The sequence below is a fragment of the Pectinophora gossypiella genome, chromosome Z, assembly GCF_024362695.1.
Source record: "Pectinophora gossypiella chromosome Z, ilPecGoss1.1, whole genome shotgun sequence".
In the NCBI taxonomy this organism is placed as follows: Eukaryota; Metazoa; Arthropoda; class Insecta; order Lepidoptera; family Gelechiidae; genus Pectinophora; species Pectinophora gossypiella.
Genome location: NC_065433.1, coordinates 10035222 through 10045960, shown reverse-complemented (window position 1 = coordinate 10045960; position 10739 = coordinate 10035222). Strand labels below are relative to the sequence as shown.

At 38.0% G+C, this 10739-nt stretch overlaps 1 protein-coding gene across 3 annotated transcripts; it reads left to right on the top strand.

Annotated features, from left to right (window-relative positions):
* LOC126379847 (uncharacterized) lies at positions 1-10739 on the top strand. 3 transcript variants are annotated; one of them, XM_050028792.1, is made up of 10 exons: positions 1-121; positions 3151-3282; positions 3762-3935; positions 4078-7205; positions 7415-7583; positions 7652-7723; positions 7797-7974; positions 8152-8389; positions 8669-9814; positions 9916-10739. In XM_050028792.1, the coding sequence occupies exons 2-10, from the start codon at positions 3167-3169 to the stop codon at positions 10353-10355; spliced, it is 5661 nt and encodes a 1886-aa protein (XP_049884749.1). In that variant the 5' UTR covers positions 1-121; positions 3151-3166; the 3' UTR covers positions 10356-10739. The 3 variants fall into 3 exon arrangements, with proteins under 3 accessions (XP_049884749.1, XP_049884748.1, XP_049884750.1); XM_050028791.1 differs by lacking the exon at positions 1-121 and adding an exon at positions 159-450; XM_050028793.1 differs by lacking the exons at positions 1-121; positions 3762-3935 and adding an exon at positions 160-450.

Genomic DNA, 10739 nt, shown 5'->3' with positions numbered 1-10739 from the left:
GACAGATGTGCGAAGTACGAGAACGAGGAGTGCTAGAAATCCTTGCTTCACTGCATTATTTTGAAGTGATTCTTTGTGGAAATTAATATTTTACTTTAAATAAGTTGTTTATAAATGCCCGGTTAGTATCTTTTGTTAATACGTATACGTAATGTGTTGATAAAACCAAATTGCTAGGTAGAAGTATAATGATAGCAAATGAAAACGTCTGTGTTTAAAATGACGTTGTCGCTAGTGTATACGAGATTTTGTAGGGTAAAGTGCGAATTTACGTAGTCTACAATAACTTGCGTATTTAACCAGGGTAGCACGTAGTTAAGTAAAATTATCGATCGTCTCTAAAAGCCGATTGTTTACTTTTGGTGATTATTGCTGAATTCGATTTCATATTTTATTTTGAAAACTGAATTAAGATTCAATCCTGCCGGCGTTATATGGGACTATTTCAAGGTAAGTACTTGCGTTGCGCGATAGTTCTAAATTTATTTAGCGTTTTACGGGTAAGTTCCGAAGCTCTAAAAGAATTCTCAAATTAGTGTATATTTCTATCTAATGACAATTATTATTCAATGCTTTTATATAAAAAGTTGCTTTGATTACCTATTTTAGATAATATTAGGCAGCAGGTGTTGCTTAAATATTCATTAGTTCCACTACTCTATGCAAATCTATCAAAACAAGGTCACTCATGGTTTGTTTTATTACAAATATGGTGTCAGTAGTCCTACAGTATCCAACACAGAGTGAAAGCTTTACGGGTTAGATTTAAAATGATTATCATGGAGTAGGTAGGTATATTAATAGGTTTTTATTTATTATGTTTATTTTAACAATAACTTTTAATCTAAACCAATACTGCTGATCATAATAAAAAAAATGTTAGGAAATATTGCTAGGAAAACTATAAAACTATTTTGCTTATTGAACATTTTAATGTAAAATACTACCTATTTTGTTGGTATACTATTATACTATAATATATTATTTTTTAATGTATTTTTAACTTATTATAACAATTGAACTATTTAAAGTTGGAATTTGAAATAGTCTAGGAAACATTATACCTATTTATTTTATAAGTAGAAGGTTGATGGGGTTGGTGTTCCACCTCACAACCCATATAATAGAAGAATAAGTAAGACCTATCTAATCATAATGTATGCCACTCAATGAGGGATGTTTCAGGCTATGTTCCCCAAAAACTGCACCTATTATCTTTGTTTTTGGATATAAATGATGACCCTTTTTATTACATCAAGGGACAATTACATGTTCCACCCATTATTATTCTGATCAAAATAAAGAGAGGTAATACCTATAAGTGGCAGCATATTTCTATAGATAATTTGATCCAAATATCAATCAATAATTATTTTTGTATCTGCTGCTGCCATTACATTGTATTTTAGAGAAAGTGATAGATATAGTAATATCCATTTAGCCATTGGGATGTTTTAAGGGAAGTATGAAATCCACAAATATAGATGTGCTTGAAACACATACCCTTCTGGCGTTAAAATGCTACTTGATTTGTATACCTACCCATTTATTATTAATACTGTTTCATCTTTAATACTTTTTTATTAAAACACTTACTTACACTTGCATTGTTTCAATTCATTGGAGTTTTAATAGCTTGGATATCTAATGCTGGTTCTATAAAGAGTAGATGTATGATGTCACATCAGCCCAAGACAATAGTAGCATGCTTTGCATTCTAAATAAGTTAAACTGTTATGACACTAGTACTACTGATAAGTTTCCATAATATTTCTTCACTAGCTATCATATCAAATCATAGCTTGTATGACATTAGTGCAAGTAAAAACTACCAAACTAATGTGTCTACACACAGCGGGATCCCCTGTCTGGGAGACATAAGAGTGATGCAGAGAATTAGATCTGAATTTGTTCTACTGAATTATGCTGATAACAGAATTTGTTCCGTTAAAAAAAATGGAAATACAAAGTTTTCTAACCGACCTCCAGCCAGCGGAATATTTATAAGGTAATTAAAGTGAAATTATAGTCATAAATAGTTCAATTTTTATTAATTTAGTGTAAAAGTTACAAAAGAATGTCATTGAGAGAAAAAGTCCGCTGACTGGAGGTTTCATTGCAGCTTGATTGTAGCTGAAGTAAGGATGTCAGAAGTATTTTTTCTTGTTTTGTTGAGCAGAATAAATACAGATGTAAAAGTTAATACCAATTTATACTTCATCAGACTTAACTTTGGTAAATATTCCGCTGGCTGGAGTTCGGTTAGAAAACTTTGTATTTCCGTTTTTTTAAAAGAAAAAATTCTGTTTTCAGCATAATTCAGTAGAACAAATCCAGATCTAATTCTCTGCATCACTCTTATGTCTCCCAGACAGGGGATCCCGCTGAGTGTAGACACATACCAAACTATTGTAAAGTAATATTTAAAAAGTATGAAACATACCCTACAAGCAAAACCAGGCAAAAGTTAGTAAAGCACATATTTGAAATGTACTAATTATGACCTTTCATTTGACACCCAACATGATACCTATCCTTGAAAAAATATATTTTTTAATATCACGCCTGTATCCTCGAAGGGGTAGGCAGTGGTGTATTGTATCTATAATACACCCACTCTTCGCCAGCTATTGTGCACACATAGCTGTTATGTGTTATATTTGTATTTCATCAGTATTATACCCCCTTTTTTCATTTTTCTTTGGTAAGGTAGATGATGTTTAGTCATAGAGTTAAGCATTTTACAGACAGTGTAGTAGCTATCAGATTTCGTAATACCTATTTATAAGTGCTTTATATACAGTTTGTTTTTTATCATATAACTCATTGATATGTTACTATTATAGGTAAGTTAGGTAAGTCAATGATATAACTAGATAACAAGACAAGCTACTGATGTACCTAATCTTATTATGATTGATAATATTCGAGGACATTTTCTTACATAGTAGCTGTTCGTAATGCGTATCATAAAATCATTAATTTCTACAAGTTACAATCTCTCAGTTAGTGTTTAAAATATGTAGGTAGGATTATATTTTATTGCGTAGCAATAAATGCAATTTAGCGGTCTACAAATGTTTTTATTGGTCTCTGTCGAGTGCTCACGTTGTGGAGAATATGAGTACATGGCCGTGTTGTTTGCTGCAGGTGTAAGAGATGCTTAATGCCGGGGGCTCGCTCGACAAGTAGGCCGGCGCCGGCGAGCGAATTGTCAGCGTCCGAGGAGGCGTCCCAGTTGGAGTTGCAGCTCCAACGACAACTAGAAGAGGATGTTGCAAGGTACGATGCACCCACTCTGCTCCAAGATTGCTTCAGATTAACAACATGTCTCAGATTCCTCCGCATTGCTCACATTACTCGTTACTCTTCATTGTCATTTGTCTAATGTCTATATTGTCTGACTGTGTGACCCAGTGTGACTAATAAAAATAATATTATATATTCATCAACTAGAAAATGGGTCTAGTCGAATATATAAAAACCGTCGCCATCTTGAGGCTAAAATAATAACTATCACTTTCTACAAACACTCGAAACAAAAAATATAAATGCGATTATAGCGCCACCGCCTCTATGGCGAAGATTTTATAGTTCTGGCATAGAACAAAGAACATTACTACGAATAGAGCGGTAACTCTTCGTCCCGCACCCATTCTTACCGGGTGGAGAGCTAGGGGGGTCTATATAAAGTATTATTATTTATTCTATGGTTCTGTTGAGGCTGAAAAGATATTTTATTTATGTGTTGTTTTTTGCAGAATATTTGATGAATCCATTTATTCTGATCTGGAAGTGGTGTGTGGGAAACTAAAAATCCTAACTCATTCTTGCATACTAAAAGCACGCACAAATAATTTCTATCATAAGCTTGAAACCATACTGCATGTTAACATTGGGCGTAACACTTTCGATGAGATATATTCTTTCATAAGGTAATTATTTGTTGGTGATATGCTGTGCTGTGTACTAATTCATAGTGTGACCTTTAATAATCCAATAACAATATCCGTAGTTTTATATAAAGTACCATAATGATGATCATTATTGTAACGTGCTGCTTTTCTTATTTTTCAGTGATGCTTATACTGAGTGCAATATTAACCACCAAGAGAGAGAAATAATCTCATATTTAGACGATAATTTGAAGATAGTCAAATCTCTTCCTAACAATACTCTAAGTGCAAAAAAAGAAGATACAGAAGAACCCGATGTATTTTTGACCCCTAAATGCGTGAGTCCTTACGTAGAAAAGGGCTTCCAGAAGACTATTAGTGCCAGTCCTAGCACAGAGCTTACAAAAGAATACTATGCACTAGTGCCCATTGATGGTAATTTGTTAGAGAAAGAACTTATTGAACAAGACGTCCTTTCCAATGCGTTTCAATCTATAATTAAATCGCAGACTGACGATTTCAACAAATTTAAGGTCTCGCAACGTAACAAGCCTACTTCGCTGTCTCTTAGTTCTAGTCACATATCCAAAACAGTCAAACATTCCAACAGTTGTGATATTTTAAATAATCATCTTAAAGATACTGTCTGTATTAAAAATTCAAAAAGTAATGACAAAATAATTAACACTTGCACTAGTCACAATATTAAAAATAATAAAAGAAATGAATTGACGGAAAAAGTTGAAGAAAGCGCCAAGAAACCAAATTTGGAAACTACAATCGATAAAGTGATAGATTCTGCTTATTCTCCCGACAGTTTAATCACTGACGATCCAAGTTCGTCATCAGATTACTTATCTGCCGCCTACACCTGTTCACCGGGAGTAAGCTCTTCTGGTGGCCATCCTCAATTAAATGTTGGGGAAACTAGTACCAATATGGATAACATTTTCACTTCTTCAGATTCTGGATTGGAGAACACGGGGTTGCTCGAAAGTCTTAGCAGCCACAAAGACGTTACGCTAACAGATATATCTTTAACAGATTGTACATTGCATGATTTGACTATAGATGATACTAATACAACTGACTCTGGGTCATGTTCGATTCCAGATACAAATCAGTTGCGACGGTTTAAATGTGTTCCTCAATGCACCACAGGTGGGTCGTCTTCAGAAAGAGAATTCAATGGACTGTCTAACAAATCCGTCAAATCGAAAGATTCTATATCCTGTAAATCTTCGAAAGAAGAGAAGCAACGGCAAAATGAAGAAATCGTGATACTGGAATCATCTTCCCTGTCATCCGAAACTGGTTCTTGGGAATCTGTGTTCCCACCGAAGATGCCAGAGAAAGAAATTTGTCAAAAGTTTATTTGTACCGAAAGACAATTTTCTAATGAAGGAAATCTTGAACATATTGATAGAGATACTTCTAACTACGCCGAAAACATTTGCCCCAGTTTAGTCCAGAGGTCACCATTTAAGTCGACTGGTTGTTTTATTGATGCTGCGAGTCTAGTAGATGAAGAGGACGACACCATAAAAATCCAAACTGACCGTAATGAAGTGTCGGGACCTGCGAGAGCTGACACATTGCCTGCACCAAGTCAACCGGTCCCGTGTTTCACTGCAAAATCTGATATTAGTCCAAATGATTGGTCTGAAAGTAATGAAAATGATGATTCTTTGGAGCAAGCCGATAAAAAAGATACAGATTCTATACAAAAAGACCTGTCACCAACAATTTTTGATATGACTCCAATTACTGAGGATTCTCTAAGTGCAAATACCTTTGAAAATGCACGAGCCGAGGAAAGTAACAGAAAAACTGAAGAGGTCGACCAGCTGCCAAGTCTTCAGTCATTTTCTTCGAGTTCTACAGTTTTGATGTTCAGTACACCAAATAATTCAATCTTGTCATTAAAAACTTGTTTTAAACAATACGAATTGGAAGAAAGCGAAAATGACACGACAGTTGGACGCGAAAGTCATGCAAATATAAAGAAAAGTTTGAAGTATAATGAATCTTCCCCGATTGTCTCAGGTGGCGCATCTATCGAAGACCATTTACCGCAAATGGCCAGTCACTCCGGAAGTCCTCTAACGCGGCGTAAGATAGAAAATATGCCCATAGTTTCTGGGGCGTACGTACCTCAAGTTGAGGAACATAATCATAGAAAGATGACAAAGCCTTCCTGTGCGCCCGCTTGGGTAGTAGATATGTCCAGCAGTCCAAAGTCAGATGGAGACAGGAGTTCACCTGGTGTCGCTCATTCCAAGAAACCAGGAGACAGAACCTGTGATAATTTGAGAAATGGATCGAAATCCAGTTTGGACTCATTCAGCCTTGATACTTGTAACAAAAGTCGCAGTTCTGTAGACTCCGATAGCAGCGAAAAAAGTCATAAATTCTACATAGATCTATCGAGTCTACCAGATCCAATACCTCCTAAAAAAAATAATGAATGTGAAAATTCTACAGAAAAGAAAAATATATTTTCCATGTATATAGATTTGGGTGAAAAACCTACTTTAAAAGAGATGCCAGCACGATTGAGCTCTTCTTTAAATACTAGGAAAAGTACTACGGAAACAAAACAACTTTCGAAGTCGTGTAAGATCCCAAAAGCACCTTCAACTGAAAGTACACCCGCTGCTTTATCTAAACCTTTGGATGGGCATAACTCTATGTGTATTTTTGAGAAATATGAGTCTTTGTGTAATGATACAGAACTAGACATTACAGAGATAATTCATATTCTGGAGGAAGAAAAAAATGTACCATCAAAAATAGAAGACAACGCTTCCACGAGTGATACAGTTGCAAAGGTTGTTAAACATACTCGCAACGTGGGTGCAGATAAGAGCTCCCAGCGATACGCAACGACAGTTATACAAGAAGAACCCTCTAGCGAACCACCTGCTGACCTTTTCGTCAAATTGTCAGATCTAGATAAACCTGTACTAAAAGTGGATACATCTGCTACTGTAAAGGAAGAAAGAATTGTTGATGTGCGAATGACACGATCGATTCCTGAAAATAACTGGGGGGACCAAGGCAACTCCGGCACATCGAGGTCTATTGATGTTATAAGTTCTTTTCATTCTGAGAATGCACTTAGTTTAAACCGTCTCTTTCCCCATTTGAAGAACGAGTTTAGTAGAAGTATGCCTGGTTCTTTGTCGGGCCGTACACGATCTCCGCTCAGGTTGATAGCATCATCGAGTCCTGGGGACTTGGAAGAACAGGCTTCAGACATCTCAGAGATTAGCAGTGTACAAAGCAGCATGTGTCGTTCTGTTGTCGGTAAGTTTCCTTTTTATTTACAATTGCATATTAATAAAATAAATAAAGAAAATATGTTATTATCACGCCTCTTGCCGCAAATATAAAATATAATGAAGCTTCAAAAATCTAGAAGTTTTTTACATTTTACTGTGAATTAGCGGTACTACGCCGTCTAGTTAACGGATAGGGACTAAAAGTTGAATATTTAAAATGTTTTGTAATTTTAGAAAACAGCACAACAGAGGAGACTAGTCAGACGTCCAGCCTAATTGGCAACTGTCAGTCTCGTCTCGGGCAGGATTTGCTGCGAATGTTCCTACAGGAAATAGCTCCCGACGTCATAGTAGAAGTTTCTGGAAGGAGGATCAAAGCACATAAGTGTATTTTATCTTCGAGGTACGTTATTGCATTAACGCTTCATGTTTACAAAGAGCTACATTTGCTCATGATGTATATTTTTGCAGATGCCAGTACTTCGCTGGAATATTGAGCGGTGGTTGGGTGGAGAGTGCTGGAAATGTCATCATATTACCACCGTGAGTTATGAAGTCTTCTTTTGAGCATCATTTAATTCTGGCATTTAATCTTTTTTATCACACAAACTTGCAGGTTTTCATTTAATGTCGTGCATTTTGCGTTGTGCCACATCTACTCTGGCGTGTCTACAATCCCGGACTCGATAAGCATCGTGGAGCTGGCGACGATCGCAGACATGCTTGGGTTAGAAGGACTTAAAGAGGCCATTATGTTCACTTTGAAAGCTAAATACTGTCATCATTTTCACAAGGTAACTTACTAGCGTTTAACATTAAACAGGATTTTTATATCTGCCGATTTTGTACCAGTCTCAAATGTACATGAATTTCAAATCAATGCACTAATTTTGTAGTTATTATATTAGTAACGTTTATTGGTATAGATATATATTTTTTAAGTTTAAATTATAATGTTATATCTCTTTTAGCCATGTCAAGTATGCACTGCTGGAGTTTTAGAATGTTTTCCTCTATCGTCTGTCTATGGGTTGGATGATTTGTACCGGAAGTGTCTGCGATGGATAACTAAATATTTCTCTAAAGTATGGCCGACAAAGGCATTTGCAACTCTCCCTAAAGAGTTACTGGACAAGTGTTACCAACAGCACATTGTAAACCTAACTACGGACACCTTGGTTGACACCGTGTACGGATGTGGTATAACTGGTTAGTGGCAAAAACATTTTATTAATACTAATTATAGTTATAAATTCATAGCTGTGTCCAACTGTAAAATTTATCGTATTTTATCAATTAACAATTCGATACAAAATATGGAATGAAAGATATTATGTTATTGTATTTTTTTGGGATAGGCAGTTACCACCCCCACTTTCTCTCCCACACCTTTTAAACCCCCTTATTGTTCTCGCGACTCCACCGTCTAAGCATACCTTTGTCACGCAGACAGCAGTAAATGTTTATAATGTTGTATTGTGTGTGCAGCGGCGTCGCTTCAGAACAGCCGGTGGGCGGAGAGCGTAGCGCGGATGTGCCGGCGACTGGAGAACGCGGTGGCGCACTTCGCTGCGCTGCGGCTGGTTGGCGTATTGCAGGCGTTGGCGTCATTGCCGCCCGACCCGCCGCGGCCCGCCAAGCGGGCGCTAGACGATTGCCTATCCGCCGCCTTCGAATGGGCCCCGCCCGAGGAAACCTGTCGGGCCTATGCCTTCCTCTCTGCGCTCCCCAAACAAATGCGCAATCAACACTACTCCAAATCTGATCTAATCACTAATGGCAACCAAAACAAAACGACCTATCAAACCCTCCTTTACACCCACGCCAGTACCTGGCGGCTCCAATGCGAAGGGGCGTTAGTGCGAGCCGCCCCCCGAGTCGTCGGCACACAGGCATTTAAGGATTTACCCGCGGACCTTAGGAAAAGACTACGTGAACTCGGATGCATAATGTACGGGGCTCAGGCCTTACCTGTGATCGTGTCTCCTATTCAAGACAGGAAAAGCCGTAGTACATATCAGCAAAAGGGCAAGGTCCAAAACTCGTCTACAACTCGCAGTTTAGATATAGACCAAGTGCGAGCATCATTTGTTCCTTATTCGTCTAAACCTGCAGTACCAATCGGGGCAGTAGACGTAGTAAGGAGTAATAACGACTTGAGAGTTGGGAAACTAAGAGGAAATCCTCCAAAAATAAGGACCACTAAAGCGCAAGAGGAACGGGCTAAATTCAATTTAGCCAAAAATAATCAATCTCAGGATCGTTTGAACAGTAAACTGGCTTCGGCGCGTATGCCGTATGAAAAGACTAAACCAAGATATTTGGAATCAAAGCCAACGAAAGAACACGAAAAGAGATCGGTTGGTGGCAAGAAGCTCGCTCCCAAGATAGTGTCATCAAGTGAGTCCTCTCGTAACTCGAGTCCCATCCAAGCGCGGCAGCTGCGGGCTAGCCGTGCCAAGTCTCGGCAGGCAGCAGAGTGCCGGGCGCAGGCGATGTCGCAGGACAGCCTGGCCACATCGTCGCGCCCGCGCACTGCCGAGCCCTCTACCGATTCCTTGAGTGAGTCGCAAACAAGCAACAAGTATGCTACCTATACCAAGACGAAGCATACTACCAAAGGATCTATTGAGTGTAAGTATTATTACTAAATATTATATTAAACTTTTCATGGAAAGTGTCGTTTAAACATAATCATTATTATTTTGACTAAACTATGTTAATTTTTCTTACAGCTGTAAATTCATCAAAGTATCCAAACGCATCACAGATGGCAAATAATAAAGGAAAGACAAAAATTCCAGTGCTATACCAGGTACCGAGGAATAATCATGTAGATAAGCAGGAACCACAGAAACGTTTCGCTCAGACAAGTAAGGTTGCAGCGACCGTAAGCACCGCCGCAGCGCAGAGCCGGGGAAGGACTGGCGAGCGGAAGGTACCTGGATCCTTAATGAATGCGACTAAGTCGAGCTCCGCAAAAGTGGTTCCAAAAATAGTGAAGGAGTCGACAAAGAGCGTCCCCAAGTGCAGCAAGCGCGCGACGGGCCATGCGGTGAACGCCGGGCGGCACGCCGACCAGCCGGAGATCCCCGTCATGGAGCGCTCTGGCACTTTCCTGAAGGACGAACCCACCTTCGGCGACAAAACCACTAACATTGACATAGACCAGTGAACTAACTTATTTAGATGTAGACAGTAGTTTTCTTTTATTTCACTTTCTATATAAAATACACGAATTCTTATTGAGGATGAATGTATTTTTGTATTTACCCCCTCCGGTTGATTGAGGGGAGGCCTGTGCCCAGCAGTGGGACGTATAAACTGCCTATATATATAGGCAGTTTATATGTATTTGTGTATATGTAGTTTTTTTATGTATTTCGAAAATGAAATAGTTTTGTTTTTCACGTTTCACATAACTTATAAAGTAAATACATTCACTCTCAGAAAGAACTCATTATAATATCTCGTATGAAACTTTATGAATTATTAGAAATTATTTATGAGTACTTATTGTTGTTGTCGTCCTAGCTTCGCAAATTAATTGTATAAGGAA

What these genes read in the sequence shown, in the direction of transcription:
- LOC126379847 (XM_050028792.1), top strand. Translation starts at nt 3,167, where the DNA reads ATGCCGGGGGCTCGCTCGACAAGTAGGCCGGCGCCGGCGAGCGAATTG. An exon ending in GAGATATATTCTTTCATAAG is followed by an intron (nt 3,936 to 4,077) that starts GTAATTATTTGT and finishes CTTATTTTTCAG; the next exon opens with TGATGCTTATACTGAGTGCA. An exon ending in ACTGTCATCATTTTCACAAG is followed by an intron (nt 7,975 to 8,151) that starts GTAACTTACTAG and finishes TATCTCTTTTAG; the next exon opens with CCATGTCAAGTATGCACTGC.